Here is a 19,690-nt window from a genome sequence, read left to right on the forward strand (position 1 = left end):
AAAAACCCTTAATATTCTTTGGAAAATAACAGAAGCATAAAATCCATGACTGAAAACAGGAATCCTGGTGTACATTTCTCTGTGGCACACTTCAGTGGCGCTGAGCTGCAGTACAGTTGCAGATACACTGTTTGGATATGCAAGAAGTGTCCTAACAGAGACCAAATTGTTTGTACCCCTGACTGGCCCCCAATTTCCTCTAAATATATTTAAGGTGAGAACACTTTAAGGATTCAGCTTTAATGAAAGGAAAGAACCTCTAACACAGGAAAAAGGGCTCACTTTCTAACATAATATGAAGAAAATCATTACTGGTGTCACAACCACCGAAGTAATGCTATCATAACCTCAATACTCCACAACTCTTTGTTGGTTAATGAGAAGTGTCTTCTCACAGCAACTGAAGGCTATGCATTTCAATTTTCCTTTCCTTGGAGCAGACTCTTCATAGCTATTAGTGGGTAAATCTGACAGCCTGACAGAGAGCTACCACCTTGGCAAGGACAACTGAGAAGACCTTTTCTCTGCAACTGTACAAAAACAGAGGGGAAAAAAGAAAGGGGAAGGGAGTGAAGCAAGACAGAAGAGGGGATGATGGTATTAATATTATCTCATTCTCTCACAGCTGGTAGGACAGCATGTACTTGAAAAAATGTCAGTATGCAGAAGAATTGGAGGCTTAGAGCTTCTGTATTTGTAGAAAAACCTGCACCACACCAGGGCAAATTATCATGACTAGAACAAAAAGGGCAGATGCCAACAATACCCTCCAGTGGCCTTGCAATTAATGTGGTGGGGTATGGAGCTGGTTGGAAATTTCCCAATGAAACTTTTTCTTTTCACTGAAAAAATATGAATTCAGTACAACTGAAACTGTGTGAGAGCATGTGAGTTTGAAGAGAAAGTAGCCAGCCAGGCTTCCCCCACTGCCTTCACATACTGCCCACCCCAGGCTGGCAGGGCTTCTGCATCCCCTGCCACACAGGAGATCAACAGGCCTGGAGGTCCAGGTCCCAAGGCAAGTGTCAGGAAAATTCAATTTGTATTTCTGCCCCAAGAGAGTTTTTCAGCTCTCTTATTTTCACCCGCATCATAACTGTTTACATCCCCAAAATGTAAAGTTTCCTTCAGGACAAAAACTCAAGGACCAGATGCAAGTGCCTCCTTTTGAGAATAGAATAGAATAGAATAGAATAGAATAGAATAGAATAGAATAGAATAGAATAGAAGTATGTAGATGTAACATTTCAATCCCCCAGCTCTCTGGAAGACACTGGAACAGTATCTTCAGTGATGTTAGTGGCAGTGGTTCAAGCCTTAGCTGCAGTGAAGAGCATGAAGGAAATGATATAAAAACTGCAGGACTTATGTTTCAGCCAGGAAGGGAGGAGGAGTGCCAAGGCTTCAAGGAGGACTGCAGATTTAACCTGGATACCCTAGGACTGATGACACATACTACTATTATCATATGGTTTAGGGAAAGAAAAATGTAGATATATGTATATAAATGTGTAGATGTACAGAAATTATACTTGACAGAATAATCCTAACATCAGATGGGTGAAGTTCTAGAAATTACTGGCATATGAGAGGAAATAGATAACAACTTCATTAACATCTAACAGGGCTGGAATTTGACTTCTCTGGCAGCCCCCATACAGCTTTCACTCAAGAATGAGAACCACAGAACACAGCAGACTAATGTTAGTAGATTTAATTTATTAATGTAGAATAATATTCACCTTGGTAAGGACATGTGTACAAAGGCCTTACAACCCTTATAATGGAAGCAGTGATAAATAAGGTCTTCTGAAGGAATGGAAGAGAGATGGCAGCAAATATATGACACTGTCAGCCTTATATTGCTCTAATTACCAGTTCTGAACACATACAACTTCTAAGTCAAGCAGACAAGACTGATGATGCCTTTCTTTGTCTTTCACTCCAATTCATACTAGGTGTGTAGCAAAATATTATTTTTAAAAATTCGCTTACCCCCTTACTGTCTCTGAGAGAAAACTTTGTCTCTTGACTTATATCTATGATACTTCTCAAGGCTGCCAATGCCATCATTCCAATAAAAATAAAATAAAATTTGTATACTATTCCCAATATAAGCCACAACTGCAAACTAGGAAGGTTAAAACTTGCCTATTGCTGCTTATTACATTTATCACTGTAAGGCATATATCTCCTTGTTGAAGTGTTGTTCTCAAGGAAGGATGCAGATAATTTTTCTAAAAAGACTATTCAGCAAAGGTCAGGAGCTGGATCTGACCTCATAAAAGGCTTAAGAAAAAGGTTCTCTAAAACTGAGAATACTATATAAAGCTCAAACTCATTCTCAAGAACTCCCGAATCAAACTCTCTCAAATGCACTGACATTTAACTGCAAGTGTGAAAAAGCACTGAGTAAAGGAGTAGGAAAAAAAAAACCAATCCAAAGCTAATGTTTAAAATCAAAACAATTTATTTAACTGCTAGACCAATGGCAGTCATCACAAAATAGAATTTATATCCTGTGGTTTGGTGGTTGTTTTCAACTAAGTTAGACATAATACAGCGATTTCTTTTGAGGAAAGCATGAATCACAATGGCTACAATTTCCTTGGGTTTGGATGACAGTTCTAATTCTCTCCAAAATAGCCTGAAATCACCAGCCTTTTCACTAATGCTTTCTAATGGTTCTTTTCTTGCTAATTAATTCATGAATCTAAATCATTCAAACATAGATAAGCCACTAATCGCTCACAGACTTGATAACAGATCCTAAGTAGACAGAAATGTGTAGAGCATGCAATAAAGCTGCCAAAAAAAAAAAAGGAAAAAGGAGTTAGAATGAAAAATAAAACTCACTCCTTCCACCTAATAGCAGGAGATGTGATTCTGCATTTATTATGCAGGATAAAATATTCACTGATGCTAATAGTAACTATAGAAATGAGAAAAATCAGGCTGCTTCTATCTAGAATGCTTTTTTCTAATGTTACGTGCATGGGAGCAAATAAAAGGACCCATTTGTTTTGGTATAATATTTGTTGCCCACGATTAACAAAAGGAAAACATGAAAGAATAAGGGAGGTGGGAAAGAGCAGGTTAACAATCAACTCTTGCCAGCAATAATTAATTCAGAACTGGAGGTTATAGCACCCAAGAAATAAAGGAATTTTATTGCAGGATTACAACAAGGAAAAAGAAGAAAAGTGCTTTTTTGCATACCTATATAAAGAAATAGCCATAAAATTATTAAATAAGTTTTCATGTATTGAAGAAAACCAAAATGTCACAAACAATACAAATTACAGAAAAATGTATGACACCACATTATGAAGCAACATTTTATATTTCTTTATATTTTATAATTTTAGATAATCATATATTAATTTATTCCTTATTTTGTGCCTGATGGAATCATGTACCTGCTTGTTGCATGCCTACATGCTCTAAATTTATTTCAGTCGGGAGTCTCCTCTCTGCTTTCCTTAGATAATACAATCGTGCCCAGCTTTAGAAGGGAACTAAGTTAGTTATACCAAGGGCAACCTCAACATTTATTCAAGTTATGGAATGAAAAAAGCACTGTTACCGTGGCAACTAGTAAATCACATTGTATCTGCAATGAGATGCAAGGCATCTTGAGCAAACACTCATCTGCCTCCTTGTTTGACCTCCTCCGCAGGGAATGGTTCCTCTGAGGAGGAACACATGCAGAACTGTGGCACAGTCCAGATTTCACTGTCTCTTCTGCAAAAAGTTGGCAGAAGTAATCCAATGTCATTTTTGTGTGGGGAGATTTAACCAGCTCTATCATTAGAATAGGAAGAAATACTGGGAAAAGAGGATCAAATATTGAATGTTTTGCTGGGATTTACCTCAGTCAAGACCACGAAACCTTACAATGACAGGGTACCTCAAACTGGTGTTGTAGCCCCTGCACCAGAAGACCATTCACAGCAGCCCTGGAAGGAAAAGCCTTGCTGTCAGCATGGAGGCTGCCAGACATGCAGCAGCACATCGTGCTGGAGCTGGAGCTGTTGCTGCCTCCAGCCATCTGCTCCACCCTTCTGAGGGATGTTGCCGCCTCCAAAACGAGGACATCTGATCTACCCTTAGCCAGGCTGCTGCATGTTTTGCTGGGCTCTGATATTATCAGCAGCTAACATACCAGCTCTGCCTGACATAGCCTTCCTTTCTCCACATGGTAAGGGACAGCTCTCTTCAGAACAACCCCTCAAACCATGCTGCTCTACTGACAGACCATCCATAAAGTCTCAGCCCATCCATCAGCCACTGGGCTTTCACTGTACTTCCCTGCTGCCCTTCTCTAGCACTTTCTTCTTCAGCCACTATCATGCCTACATAAGGCTCCTTCTCTCTTCAGCTAAATTCACCATGAGGAGCAGCATTGACACCAGGTTCCCAAACAATCTCCCTTGGGTCACTCCCTTCTCCTTCCTTGAAGTATCTCCTCCTGAGCAAGCTGGTGTTACCATTAGGGAGAGAGTGACACTCCATGATGCCACTTATCAGCTTCTGATATCATACTGTATGCACAGTGATTTCTTCAGCCAACAAAGGCTTCACCGCAGGCTGCAATTTTCTGCTGACATATACCTTCTGATCCCATTCTTCTTCTCTCATAACATCCCATTACTCTCAGACTGCATACTACAGACTACTTAGACACTGCCAACACTTAATATGCCACCCAAGGAATACTCTCACATATCTCTGATAGGCTTCCCTTCCCCCATTTCCAGCTTTGATTCCTTCCTGACCATCATAGCTTCAAACAGTTTATATAGCTTTCTACAGCTACATCCTTTTCATGTATAAGGTGAGATCTCATCTCACCCACTTCTTTATGCCTGCTCAGGAAATTATTTTTATGTCATAAATCTCATAAATCCACCTTCTCTCATAAGTCCTTCCAGGAATTACTTCTTAAACCTGTTTACTTTGTCATTGTTGGGTTCTTCCTTACCACATGGTTGGTCATTTACTATTTGACCTGAACTTTGATAGATAAGGAGATGCTGACGGTGAAGAAGACACACAGTCTGGAATTCACCATCTATCACAGAGCATTTGAGTTACAGAAACATAAAATGAGATGTATGGACAGATGACCAGGTCTTAACTCCCTAATAGAACCCTGTGGAGAGGGTTACAATATCCAAGTACTCCAGGGAAATAACTAATGATCCTTTCTTCAGTGCAATCATGTTTCGAGAACCAATTGCATGAGTTACTAAGTGCTTGAGACTGCCTCCATAATTGCAGTGATTTATTTTATGCATCATCATAACTACAGCACTAGGTCAGTAGGACATGTGCCTTATAGATGCCTTGAATTTTAACACATGCATTGGGGGAAATCAGAAACACAGAGACCACAGTGGGGGGCAGGGGGGGGTAGGGGAAAGACAAAGTCTAAAATCCTAACTAAAACACTAGGTTTCTGTTACATTTTTGATAAAATTAATTATATTTTCAGATGACCCTAAGCAGAAGTTGCTTACACTTTCTTCTGCTCCCTTAAAATGCAAGTGATCACTATATAATGCTCCTGAAATATGTCAAAATTTTTTTCCAGTGTAAGTAATGAATGTGCAGTTTACAGTGTAACTATCCATTCAGTAAAGAAAAAAATGAAAACATAAGCCTGTTGTTTCTGTCTTATGCCTCTGTTTATTCCAGACAAAACCCTCCCTGTGCAAAGCATCTCTCTTCGCCTACCCTTCATCTGTACTGGTGCATTGGCTGTCTGCTAGCAGCCAGCAAAGAGGGGGGTGAGACTTGGGCTCATGAGCATTTACTTGACATGGGAAGTATGATCTCTACACACAGCTACTCACCTGACCTACCAAAACAAGGCTGCACCAAGGATATTTTGTGAGGGCTCACATCCCCAGTGCAGGAGGATATATTTCTGCAGCTTCAGAAAAGATTTGTTAGCAGCTTCCTGGGCATGGCCTCCTGACATTACTGAAACCCCTTTCTGCAGTTACTTTTCCTTGTAGCTATGTAAGGCTTCACTGGCACAGAAGGACATTTTCAGGATAACGATAAGTTAAAGTGCTGTCATCACCAAAACTTTCAGGCTATTTGAAGGTCTTGAAGACAATTTCTCTCCACCCCCATAAACTTCAAACCATTCCCCTATGATAACTCAAGAAAAAGCACTGCTAACCTTCAGCACTGTTTTTCCAATTACTGTGTTTCAAGGTTAGCAGTGTAAAAACACTAAACCAACTCAGTTCTCAAGGTCAAAGTAAAAAATGCAGCAATGATATTCCACAGCAACTTTCACTCATTTGGTATTCAGGACACATTCTTTCTGAATATCAAATCACAAAATCATTGCCAATCCATCAGATTTTAAGCTTTAGCTTATTAAATATTAGACTGTGCTAAAAATAAAATGCAGGTTTTCATTTATCTTATTAGAGTGCTTCTGTACAGCATGATCTAAGTTTCTAATTATCTATATCTCCAAATTATCTCAACTGTTATTTCAATATAAGCAAATTCATAACAACACATTTTAATGGAAACTATTCATATGCTAAAAAGTGGTAAAGCATTAGAAGTCAAAAAGTTGAATGTCAAGATGCTAAAAATGAAAATATTTCTCTACATTGTGTCTGCCAGGAGAGCAAGAGCTCACACGACATTTGGCAGTGATTTCCCATGATGAAGCAACTCTTTGGTGCTTTCATTTCCATAAAAGCTCTAGTCTATTTAGAGGTAGTTCCTAGCTCCTTGCCCTTAACAGGGCAATGCAGATAAAGTTCATTAAATATATTGTCTAAGGTAGGAAAGTGAAGAAGTTTTGCTGTAGCAAGCACTTAACCTGTGCATGGAAAAAAAAAAGTAAAAAATTGGAACAAATTATTTCTTACAAAAGCAAAGGTGGTGAAGGACATATTGGTATTGCATGTTCTGCTGCATTCACAAAATTGCCCAAATGAAGAATCTCTGGATGGGATGTATTGTTAGACCTTAATCAATAGGATTTTTTTCAAGCAGGCTGGGCATCCAACTATTTGACGCAGATCCTTTCCACACACGAGAGCACTGGAACACCGGAAACTGCAGCATTGATGAATTACAAGGAAGATTGCAAATGCCTATGATCTTAGAGCTAATTTTGACAAGAAAATGGTCAAACAATTTTTACAGTTTTTTGGTACTTTGCTGGAATGCTGAATTTTTGTTTCTTCTTACAGCAGGTAAGACATGAATTTCTACCATACTTAAATGAGTAAATTGCTATTTGTTTTACTTCTTTTATTCTTAGGGCATCCTTAATTCATACTGAACATCACACAGATTAAAAACTAATAGCATTTTAAAACAACGGTTATTGCATGATTTACTGTATAGCTTTTGGCTAATGCAAATATTTACTATTTACATGTCACTGCAGTGAAAACAGTATGTGTCAATTGATTAACCAATAAAAATATTAGACAGAACTGGAGAGCATTGCTACAGCAGCTGCAAAGGACAGTGGTGTGGTGAAACTGTAGCCATTCTGCCTACTGAGTACAAAACTAAGTTTTGCTGAGGGAAGAGACAGTCATAGCTGCACATACACATATGTGTGTGTCTGTGTGACAGCTGGGGGTGGCAGAGTGAGAACAGACGAGTTACAGGGAGCATACGGGCACCCAGTGCAAGAGCAGAGCAGCTCTGCAGATCCCACACAAACCAGCACACGTACCCACAGCTCTGCTGGAAAATTGGAACACGCTCCCCCCGTTCCTGCATACATTCCTACAAGGAAGAGTCTAAAACAAAGTAAGAGAGGCACATTTTTCAGGGTCCTTAGAAATGAAAGCTATAGCTCACACTCTGAAAAAAAAAAAAAGAATTTATAGGGCCACTTTTAAGAAAGTACCTGATTTGAATGTCCCACATTAAAAATCTGCCACAGCAAGCAAGTCTCAGGTGATTCAGAGGATCTGCTCCAACCTATCTATAGTATCACTCAACCATCCAGTGTGCTCTAAGTACTCAAATACCCCTTCTGATGACCAAGACTCATATTTAATCTGAAGAACTGAAAAGGAAGCTGAAACTTTTTCAGAATCTGCTAGACAATAACCCGATGTAATCTGAAAAGAGGAAGAAAAGGAGAAGACTGTCAGAACAGATGGGTCACCAGGAGAAAGCATCTTCTTTATGTTAACAACTGAAACTGTGTGTTTAAATGACTGGTTCATTCTACAGTGTGAAAAGAGGTTCCATTAGTATTCTTTGTTAGGGGTTGTCTTTGCTTTTAGCAAGGTATGCAATTTGCTTAATGAATAAATATGTACAGCACATGCACACATAGGCAGGTGTCTCTACAGAAGAAGAATCAAGGGACCATAAACACTGAAAATTCCTTGTTGGAGAAGAATTCTGCCACATCCTTGGTGAAATCCTGAGAAAGACCCCAGATGCAGGAGGCCATCATCTGCAACATGCAGGATTTGATAGCTTCCCAGTGCAGCACTGGGCACTGCTCAAACTCTGTTGGAAAAATCTTCCGATGCCAATGACAAAGCAGGTAGGAAAATCCCACCTAGCTTAATTTATTTCTGTTTCTGTGGGAAATAGGAGTAAAGAACTCACTGCAGATGGAGCTCTGCTTAGAAGACACATGCTTCTTTTTCATAAGTTCATCAAAATCCAAGAATCCAAAAAGAAATCAATATGGCCCAATGATTAGCTCAATACAGGTACTATGTAGAGACTGAGAGATTATTTAGACAGACTGAATTAAGGTTTGAATTCCACTAGAAAGATTCAGGTTTCTCACCTGAGGAGACAAAGCCAGAGTGTCAGTACATTCCCAGCTATTTGCCATTCACATAAGGAAGCCCAAGCCTGAATGTATCTGTTTTTTAGCTGAAAGCCTCAACAACCAGGCTTTACATATAAGAACTGAAATTGTGGCCACTTCAGTCAGCTCTGATTAGTGTCTTCTCTGACCCTGACCACATCCAGTCTCTATTAACTTGCTAAATATGGCCAAACAGCATATATTACAAAGAGTAAATTGATTTAACAGTTGTATTTGTACCCACAGATGTGTTTTAAGCATTCCTGTGGTGGTGAATAATCCCCTATATTCAATATGAAAGTATTTTGTAAAAGGGCTTAAACTGATGCTGTATTCATTGAACAGATATTATCACCACTCAAAAAAGGAGAGACACTGTGATATTGCAACCAAATCAAAAAGGTGATGCACATTTGCATTCTGTGCTTGTCTTCTACTCTGCCAAAAAGAGCAAAGCTTGTCTTTGTTCCTCCCAGCACCAGACTAAGTAGGAATGCTGCTCCTGATACAACACACAGGTGTACTCCCTCACCTCCCGGGGAAAATGGATATGAAATGAGGGATGGTGTTCTCAGTTCAGCCTCTCCAAGTGAGAAAGCAGCATCAGCCAGGCTGGCAGGGGACAGAGCTGATGCACAGCAGCCAACAAAGGCATGTGAGCTGCAGGCCCTTCCCTTGATCAAACAGGGCTGTGTAGCTCAGCATCACCCCCTGTTCAGGGCTTACCCTTGTTCCGAGCCTGGAAATCCATCTCAGATTTGATCTTCAGCAAGCTGTTAAAGGAATTACCAGCCACTATTCATGTTCTTCCTGAGTTAGGTCACCCTATTATTTTCCCAGTCATCAAAAGAGGCTAAAGTACTTTTTCCTGCAACCAGCAAGTGCTGCCGCTCCCACACGTCAGAGCCTTCCCCGCTCGGATGCTCGCGTTCCAGGCAGTGACAAAAAGAGCTGGGAACTGCCTGCCACACGGTATCCGAAAATGTATTCGAGGAAGGCTGCAAGGTCACTGCTAATTTCAAATCCTGTTTCATGTTTCCACATGAAACACCTAATTAAAACTTTTCACTGGGTAGTTAAAATGAAATCCGTGCATATGCACTTGAGACCTCGTTTTCATGAGCTGTGAATTAGAATAGAGGAGGTGCTGCACACAGCAGTAGGAACACTAATCGAGGAAGGAGAGGGGAATATCTGCTTTGATTTAGAGGAAGATAGTCAGCAAAAATATCGCTAATCACCTGGGTTTTCATTCCTTTGCTCTTTGAACTGCCACACAGAACCAAGAAAAATGGATGCAAGTGATGTATTAACTGCTACCAAATCAGTGTTCTCCACAGGTGGCCATGTGTCAAGCACATCTTGCAAAATGCCACCACCTTCCATGGCTACCGTGTGACAAAAGCTTTAGACTCTACAGTCTATATACTGCTCTCACAAAAAAAATATCTATTAACATCAGCAGGGGCTGAATTAAACTTTAAAATGGAGGCACAGTGAGTGATGGAATGGCCAGAGCAAAAGGACAGGTTTGCGGGGAGATTTTAGGAAGGTTTCATGATTAAAATAAATAAATATTGGGGGGAGGAAAAAAGGAGCCTGCAAAAAATACAAGGTCAAAGTGTCCTTACATTCCTGCTGTGTATGTGGTTTCAACAAAGAAGGCAGAGACAGCCATTTTACAGCTGCCATTTTTTTTCCAAAAAGTCCTCAGAGCAGATAGCCTGACTCTGGCACAGGAGAGGCAGCTGAACAGAGGGAAAAGGCTGTTTCCACACTGCCATTCTCCAGGTGGTCTCCAGAGCACGCCTGCAGGAACAGATGCCAACAAATGCTGTCAGCATTTATTCCAGTGATGTCCTGACACCGGCCTCACTGACTCCAGAGCATCCTGCCACTGGAATCACACTGACCTTAGCACAGACTCCAGATCTTACTACAGAATTTGCTCCAATGTAGTTTCTATTTGAAACAAAGCAAAGTTTGACATGCAGAAATGTGTTCACTTGTTTAATGACATTGGACAGGTATCTTACTGGCTCAGATCTTCACTACAATGAAATGGAACATTCTTCCTGAAGTTATTCAGGAGGATAGGAGGAAAAAGAATGAGAAAAAATGGGTACCTAAAACACTGAATCCTTTTTACATCACTCTGATCTCTGGGAAGACTACAGAATCCAAGACAACTTCCAAAGAGGAAGCTGTGGTAGACAGCCATCGGTTTCTAGCTTATCAAAAGTTTTCCAGTTATCTTGGGTAGTTCTTTTCAGCCAGGTCTAGACTATGAGCCAAAACGAGATGTCCTTGATTGTTTTAAATTCCAACAGAAAAGTCTTAAAATATCTGACATAAATTTGCATGGTACATATGCAAAGCATTATCAACTTTTCTTTTTTATCTTCTTGAATTTAGGTAACAAATTCCCTAACTTAACAGAGAGAACCAGACATCTTTGTTATTCAGAGTTCCCAGAAAAAGGGTAGTAGTAACTGTACAGAAGTAGATGGCAGGACGTATCATCAGCATAACTGGGAATTTATTGATGTCATAAATCAGGAAAATGGAGAAAAGAACATTCAGAATGTCATCAAATGTATTTATCACATGGAGAATGGGACAATTTAATGTCAGAAAACAAAAGAGCAGATGCTTTGAACTAATAAACTGGTAATTTTTACTTCTCCAGAGGAAGAATATGATAAGATTAATTCTGTGTAAGCCTTTGGACAGTCTAGAAACATAAGCAGGTTAGTGATTCAAAATCCAGAGAGAAACACAGAAGCAGGGGACAGTGACAACCTGCAGATTGGAGCTCTCAGAGAGTTTCTCTACTTCTTCATGTGAGTAAATGGAGAAAAGGCAGGACCAAGGAGCCATGCTTTCAGTCTTGATACCACCAGAAATGTGCAGTCCTGCTGCCCATGAGAAACAACACTGTGTCCTCTCCCTGCCCCTGGATGTTGACCCCCATTCATCACTCACCCCCTTCTGTGTGCTTGTGTGCCTTCATGAAGCCACTTGGTGAAGCACGGGATCTAGATTGAAATACTGCCAAGCAAAAAAATGCAAGGACATTTCATTTGACCCAGTCCAGTTTCTGGATTGGGTAAGTCACAAGGCTTTGGGGAATTAAGGAGGATGGCTGTGTTTTACCAGGAGCAGCAGAGTGGCTCTCACCAGCACAGGTCATCCCCCCATATCCGTGTCCCCATGACATGAGGGAACCAATCCAGCTGGAAAATAACCCCACAAGGAAGGTATATTAATTGCATTTTTCTGCTTCGTTATTCCCTGTGTCACTTCAAAAAGCAGCACTACCTGGGCCAGCCCAGGGCTGGGGACAAGCCTCTGGGGCAGCACAGCCCTGAAACAAAGCCCAAGGACCCTGAGGCTGTGTAGGGACTGCAAATGTTTGGCCTCACCTCAGCTATGCTCAGGAGTTTTAAAAAAGTTCCCTCTGGCCATCAACATTTCAACCCACTTCCAGCTTCCTTGGGATTCCCGAACCAAGTCCCAAGGATCCCAAAGCAATTCCTTAACATTCATTAAACACTGCAAGTTTTATGGTATCCTTCAAGGTCCCACATGTTTAACACCTCATTTTATACCTGGGTAAACAAAGGTGCAGAAAAGTGATGAGATTTGAAGAAGGTTATTAAATAACCAACAGAGTCAAAAATAAAAATTTAAAGTTCTGTCTCCCAGGTTTTAGTCTGCTAAGTACCATGTGCCCCTTTTACCCCTTTCAGCTCAGGACCTAAGTCATTGTCCCACACAAGAATGAGTCACCATTTCACTCTAAAGAAAGCCCAGCATGCAAAATGTGTATGTGGAATTTCCTCCTATACAAAGTAGTATAATGTTACAGAATAAATCAAAGAGAAAATTAGGCTTTCTTTTCTTTTAAACACTAGGATGAGCATCTGGAGGAAAGAAAGTATTGTGGGAATATGTGACTTGACTTAAAGGAAAATAGTGAGGTTTCTATTCAATGTATTCCCATACTATGCTCACAATATATCATGGGAGCACAAGCATGACTCAAGTGCTTCTTTTTTATAAGGAGAAGGATCATATAATGGCACCACTCTTTTGCACTCCTGGCATGAGGATGTTCTCCTCCAGAACTTTGGAGGAGATTAAATAGACTCTAGGGATTAAATAGACTCTAAAAAAGGAATGGGAGGTCCTCTTAAAAGTATGTAGTAAATAAAAATAATTCTATCTTTTTTTTAAAGTGCTGCAAAAGACTGAAACAAGCATGCAGATGATCCCAGTCCTACATCTGAACAGGAGGATCCTTATCTCTGGCAAACTTTCTCCATTTCAAAAAGATGCCTTTCCAAAGAGGTGCCCATTCCATAATGGAAAAAAAAGAAAGAAAGAAAGAAAGAAAGAAAGAAAGAAAGAAAAAAAAAAAAAAAAAAAAAAGAAAAAATAGGAAAAAAAATTAGGAAAAAAAAAGAAGAAAAAAAAGCGTAGGACCTGTAGAAACCTTTTCTTCTCAGAAGATAAAGAGGTTAGCTTATGAAAAACAGGTGATCACCTGGAGCTATGCATTCATTCCAGCAGATGAAAAATTGATCATCTGGAATAGGACATTCTCTCCAGAACATGATAGAACTAGATTCCACTCCCTCTTTCCCCTGATTCAGACCAGAGACTTGAACTTCAAGTTACCTCCACAGCAAACATGTACCTAACTCTTAATTACTTATTCTTGCTCAACAAGGAAGTATATACTGACAATCTCATTGATAGATTCATTTTTTCTTGGCTTGTATTTGAAGACTAAATCAAAATTGCAAACTATCATCTTACCCTGGTACATCTCTCTCTGCTAGTGCTGGCAGGTCCAAGAGATATAAAGAGAAACAGCAAATTCCTGTGCTGACATGCCAAGTCCATTCTGTTTACATGACTTTAGATATCTATACCACCTCATAGCTACTCAAGCCATGAAAGTTTTTGCAAAGCTGCGTTGTAGTTGTTATGACCACTTGACCCACAGCTCTGCAAAAAGATGCAGAGCAGCTGCCAAGAGTCAAAAGCAGTAAACCTACAAGCTACCCTATAGATCTGTCCCAAACAGGGCAGACACAACAAAATTATGTTTTTAGAAAGTAATGCACAGATTTTAGTCACTGGCTGTATTCAGACATCATTTGATGTCAATGTTTTAAAGAATATTTTTTCCATCCCTGATTACTGATCATCAATCCAACAGTACAGCAGCCCAATGCCACAGCTTTGTCAAGCTAACCAAAACTGCAGCTCTGGACAAGTCCTGGCATTCTTTCTTGTCTCCTTGCAGGTGTCCAGCTGGGCACCCTAAAAATACCCCTGGTGTGTCACAGCTGGAATTTCCTTATGAAATTCCTCTGTCATGAGTAATCTATAGAACCCAAGGCTCTAAATCATTAATCTTCTGCTGTAAGCCTTTTAACAGCTTCAGCTCAACCACTAGCCTGCTTCAATGAGCAAATCATCTGTCTTCCAAATGAGACCACTGACTACAAAAGTTAGTACCCAGCATATTAACAGAACTGCTCCTCAGTATCTGCTGTCCTTCTGAAAACATACCTGCCTCAAATAATATATCTCTTTCATCTTGAATTAAGTCACAGAATCAATACACCCAAGCTGTAGTACTTATATTCTTTTAAACAGCAGGTAATTCTAACTAATATATAGATTAATCTGTACAGGGATTATAGGGTGGATTTAGGAAATGTTCCCCTTCCTCCTGACATAGCAAAGTACTGTAAGAACCTCCTTGGAACATTACAGTCAGTTTGTGAACATCTTATTCAGTTGATCTGACTATGAAATTGATACTGCAATCTAAAGAATATTCTCTCCATTTGCTGAGGTGAAAAGGCCTTTTACAATTTTACTTAAACAATGACACTATAAACAGACATGATTTTCTTAATGAGTGCAACACTTCATTGAAATAATAACTGGAAATACTGTACAACGCATTTTCACATCTATTACAAAGGCAATATCCGAGTTATAGTTGACTAAAAGAAATTTCAAAAACTATGGTTTAGTGCAAATATGTCTTGAATGCATCCCAAATATATGCTGGAGGGGAAAAAAAGCCATGATAAATGACTTCAAATGGCTTTACACACACAGCTTGCTTTCTATATTATAATTAATGGTAATAATAAGCAAACCTCTCCAAAAAGCGGGCTTGTCCTATGGGTGAATATTTCACTACAGATTTTTCATCTGTTTTCTGTCAAAGCAATTTTTTTAAGGAAATGAAATATTTAAATTGCATAAAAATACAAATATCCAGTTTCACATTTCCCTAGGCTTATAGGTATGATTTGCATGTAATGATAGAATTAGAACTGCAAGCTTGCATAGCTTTTTTATGCTACCCCACATTTGACATTAAAATAATTTCTGTGTGTTTTAGACAATAATTTCATTTTATTTATTTATCAATACATTGTAGGAATGCAAAAGCACAGAGAAGAAGCTTATCTGCCTATTTAGAAGCTTTTTTAGTTCTATTTACTTTCTACTCATTAACAAAGCTGAAGTTTTTGGGAGCCTAACACATTCGGTGCCTTCATTAAGCACCTTATTCTAACACATTAGGAAGAGGGAGTGGGGAAAAAAAAATCACTGTTAGTTTTTGTTTTTCTCTACAAGTCTGTGAGCACTGTTATGGTTAGAGCACTTTTCAAACACTGTATTTACCAGAGAAGAAGTTGGCACTGTGTGCTACCATGGAACACCAGTTTCAATATACCAATCTAACCTGGTCACTGTCAGCTTCCCATGTCAGTCAATTTAACAGCTCACATATAACAGAAACTGAGAACAGAACTTTTAAAATTATGAGTTATTCAAAGCTATTTTTTCATTCAGACCATAAATGCGAAATGATAGCATACCAGAAAGCTAAAAAAAAACCAGTATGGACTTTCTGATTTTGTACAAATCATCTTGCAGATATAGATATATATACCCCAATTTTACACTCTCCAGAACTCAGCCAGACTAAAGGAATCCCTTCTCCCACCCACTAGTTCCAAACCAAGCTTTCTTCCAGTGAGCCAGCCAGCTGTCACTTACATTCCTTTTTCCCAACCATCTGCTTTTTCTGAGAAAAAAGAATTATATTTCATCTCCTGAACTAGCACCCCAAACTAGTCCATGCTTCACCTGTTCCTTCTGGACCACAAACTCCCAACACCACACCTCAAAGAACACCTTTTGGTACTTTATCTGCCAAAAAACCTCTTGTGCATCCACGTGTCATCTATCTTCTTTAAGTGAGTCATTAACTTCTGTACTCAAACTCAGATGAAGAAGGTGACTATTTATTTGAGTGACAGGAGAGCTTACCAGTCCTCCTAGCCAACCAGTCTCACTCCCCATCGTGCTCCACACCCCATTCACTGTACAGGAAAGAGTTATCGGGCTACCAAATCAGGACCAAATTCTTCAATTAGGCTGAGAACCCTTTCTTCTTTACAGGAAAGCACAGGAATCATCAGAGCTCCATTATATCACATTTATATTTGCTAATGCAAAATGTGCATGTGAGGCTGTACTAATCTGAAGAGACTTGCTTTAGAAACACAGTGTTATAGCACTGGAGCAGCCAAAACTTCGTTTCCCATCACGTGCCTGGGACACAATACATGTAGAGAGGAATTATGCATATGCGCAATTCTAACTCCATGTTCAAGTTGGGGTTTTGGGTTTTTTTTCATATTCCTAAAGGAGAACAAACTAGAGAACTCTCCTTCAGGCAAAATTTCCCATTGGCCATTTTGGAAAGAGCAGCTTAACTTCCAGGCAGGTTATGAAGCCCCCAGCTTTTAACAGTGACACTGGCCCAAGCTGATAAACACATAGCCCTGCAAGCCAGCAGCATTTCTGCTTTGAGCTGGACTGCCAGGAGGCCAGCCTGCATAGCAGGCTCTCCAAGAGCAGGGAGAACAGCCTGGCAGGGTGTTCAGGCCTCTCATTTACAGACTGCATGCCATTCCTTTGAGGAAGGCAGATCATCCAAGAAAGCCCAGTTTGGGCTCCCCAGGAGGGAAAGCTGGTGAAAGCTTTATTGCAGGAATACTTGCTGAGAAATGAGGGTCCTGTGGAAAATGCACAGAGCATCTCCATTTTATCCTGCACTGAGTGCCCATCGCCCTGTGTTACAAAGAAAGCAGTGCAAAATAAGCTATGCTTTTAAATATTAAAAAAATGGGCGTGTTACACATCATAAGGATACCACACCCTGAACATGCTGTTCCTCTAACATTTGCAGTGAGCCCAAGGGACTGGAGAGCAAGCCAATGCCAATGAATCTGCCATCACTTTTGTAGCAGCAGGATGAGATGGGAAGGGCTGAAATCCTGGATCCAAGCAGTATTCACTACACTTTACTCACTACAATTCAGCCTGCTGCTTTTCTCCTTGGAGAAGAGGGGGGATATCTGCCTGGAGCAGTGAGCCCTGCCCAGCCAGTCAAATCCTGCCGCCTGCACGTGCACCGGATCAGCTCTCAGAGCACACGGGAGGAAGGGAGGGAGAGGAAGGGATGGAAGCTCACGGCTTCCTGAACGTATGCAGCCCACTGCCCTGCCATGGCAATGTCTGCTTTTTTCCCAGTGAAAATTACCTGAGTCAGCTAAACTGAGAAGCTACGACAAACCTTGTCCATGTTCAGGGTGCCCTCTTGGTGACTGTTCCTGATGAAGTCAGTAGTCTAGCTGGGGGCTTACCAGACACACCCACAAGAAGGACTTTAGGTCTCTCTTATATCTGGGCATGGCTGCCTGGACCCACCCTACAACAACCAGCAGAGTGCACAACAGAGGGAAGAAGCACACCATGATTTATTGTTGCCAGCACTAGCTGTAGGACATTCCCCACCCAAAAAAAAGGGGCACATGAGTAATGACCTGGGCTTCTGCAGTGTTTCAGACGACCTTCCTTTCTCCTTGCTGTCACCTCCAAAATCATGTCCTAAAGGTCTAAAGGCATATCCTTGTCTGAGAGTAATCGCTATGTTATGCTGCTCAGGATGGGTATGAGCAAATTGCTTGAGCTCCTGCTAAACTGAAGTCACTCATCTCCTAAATAGCAGCAACTGTTAAGTACCATACTTTTCAAAAGGAGAAGAGAAGCTGAGTGCAGCTTTCCTTTCCATTTTTGGAACTGTACTGTAATCTGCAGCTACAGAGCTGCAGCTGACTCCACAGCGCCCTTTGCAATGACCAGAGTAGCAGCAAAAATATCCACTAAATTTTTTGAGTAACAGTCCCAACATCCCCCTCTCATCTATGCTCACACATCTGTAATCTTGTTTCCAAATCCTGAAACACGATAGAAATCTGCTCCTGTTTAAAATCTTCGTTGCTTGAGCACCTCAACTTTTAATTGTGGTTTGTGGATAGAGTTTAAAGATATATAGAAATTCTCCCAGACATCCATTGCTAGAGGGTCAGCTGAGAAACCATTTAATCTTGGGTAATTAGCCTTTGCTAATTGCCCTCCTCCCTTCTGCACATTTACTGATACAATTACACATCTAACTACACCAGACCAGACCCTCGATGCAGCCAAACAGAACAGCATGAAGCTCTGAAAAAACACTTCATCCTTCTCTTTTCCTTATTTCAGTAGGAATGAACTTGCAGATGAGCTGAAAAGTATTTCTTTTCTAAAGTACAAGTCTTTTTTCTACTGTCCAGTGAGCAGAAAATGGAATAAATTGCATATACATAATGGCAAGAGACATGAAGACTAAGTGGGTTTTTTGTTGTTTCTTGCAGTTATTATCCTCTGCACCTTTAGATGAATATGCAATCATAATAGGAGTCTTTACTAGGAGAACAAAATTAGGAGACACTGTGCTATAAGCAAAGCAGTCAAGTTTCTGTGAATTTTCAGTCCAGTTATTAACATCTGAATAAGTGCTTTCAGAAGCATTAAACAAAATGCTGCTTTCTTCAGTGTAACTTTTGATTGAAAACACAATTTAAAAGAAAAAAACACATATTGCTGAACTCCCTATCCAGATCATTCTTTTTAATTCGTGCTGAAAAGTTTCAGCCAATACTTGCATCCAAATATGCCCACAGTAATTTTAAGATAATTTAGAGTAGTTGAAGCATTCATATGCCTTATACATTATTTAAATACACCGTAAAACCCAACAATTTGGTAAAAAGCATCTTGAAATCATCTGCTATATCCTAATATAAGATATTAATAACAGCATCTGACAGTTAATGACAACATAATAATTTAAGTGTGTTGACAATTATTGACCTGAACGCACTTTAGAGAAATGTAAATGCCAGAGGAGAGCAGCTACAGCTCCATGACTAATGTGTGCCCTGGATTCTGACCATCAGCTTTGCTATTTCAGTTTTGTGACCTACATCTCCCTCCCCTACCCAAGAGAAACAAAAAACCCAAATAAGAAATGTCTTACTTGTTCTGCCTTCTCCAGTGCTTTTCTATCCGCCTGCAAAAACTGGCAGTTCTCTCTCGCCAGCTTTTGGACCAGCTCAATCCGTCCGATGTCATCTCTTCCCTGAAGCTTGCATAAAACTCCTGCCTTAAGGGTGGGAGAAAGAGCAAACAGATACTTAAATCCACAGTCCCAGGACATGACACCACCACAAATTTCAACCTTAAAAGAAATGCATTTGTTTTCTCATATTTGCGGTGCTTCGGTGCCACTTGCTGAGCACAAACAAGTCACTGCTTCCTGGGGAACAACTGGAGAGGAACAGAAGCACATCTGAATCTCCAAATGCATCTGCTCTGGAGGAAAGAAGGCAGGGCTAACTAAATCAACCTCTCCTCTGA

General features: G+C 40.2%; 1 protein-coding gene across 1 annotated transcript in view; it reads right to left on the reverse strand.

The window, feature by feature from the left end:
- The window catches only part of RAPGEF5 (Rap guanine nucleotide exchange factor 5), a 154,925-nt gene that overhangs the window by 69,858 nt on the left and 65,377 nt on the right, over positions 1–19,690 (reverse strand). Inside the window, exon 9 of the mRNA XM_054273587.1 lies at positions 19,311–19,436. Coding sequence (XP_054129562.1) covers positions 19,311–19,436 — 126 coding nt within the window. The remainder of the gene's footprint in view (positions 1–19,310; positions 19,437–19,690) is intronic.

The sequence above is a fragment of the Melozone crissalis genome, unplaced genomic scaffold, assembly GCF_028551555.1.
Source record: "Melozone crissalis strain CALT ecotype California unplaced genomic scaffold, PUWL_Pcris_2 ptg000016l_1, whole genome shotgun sequence".
Classification (NCBI taxonomy): Eukaryota; Metazoa; Chordata; class Aves; order Passeriformes; family Passerellidae; genus Melozone; species Melozone crissalis.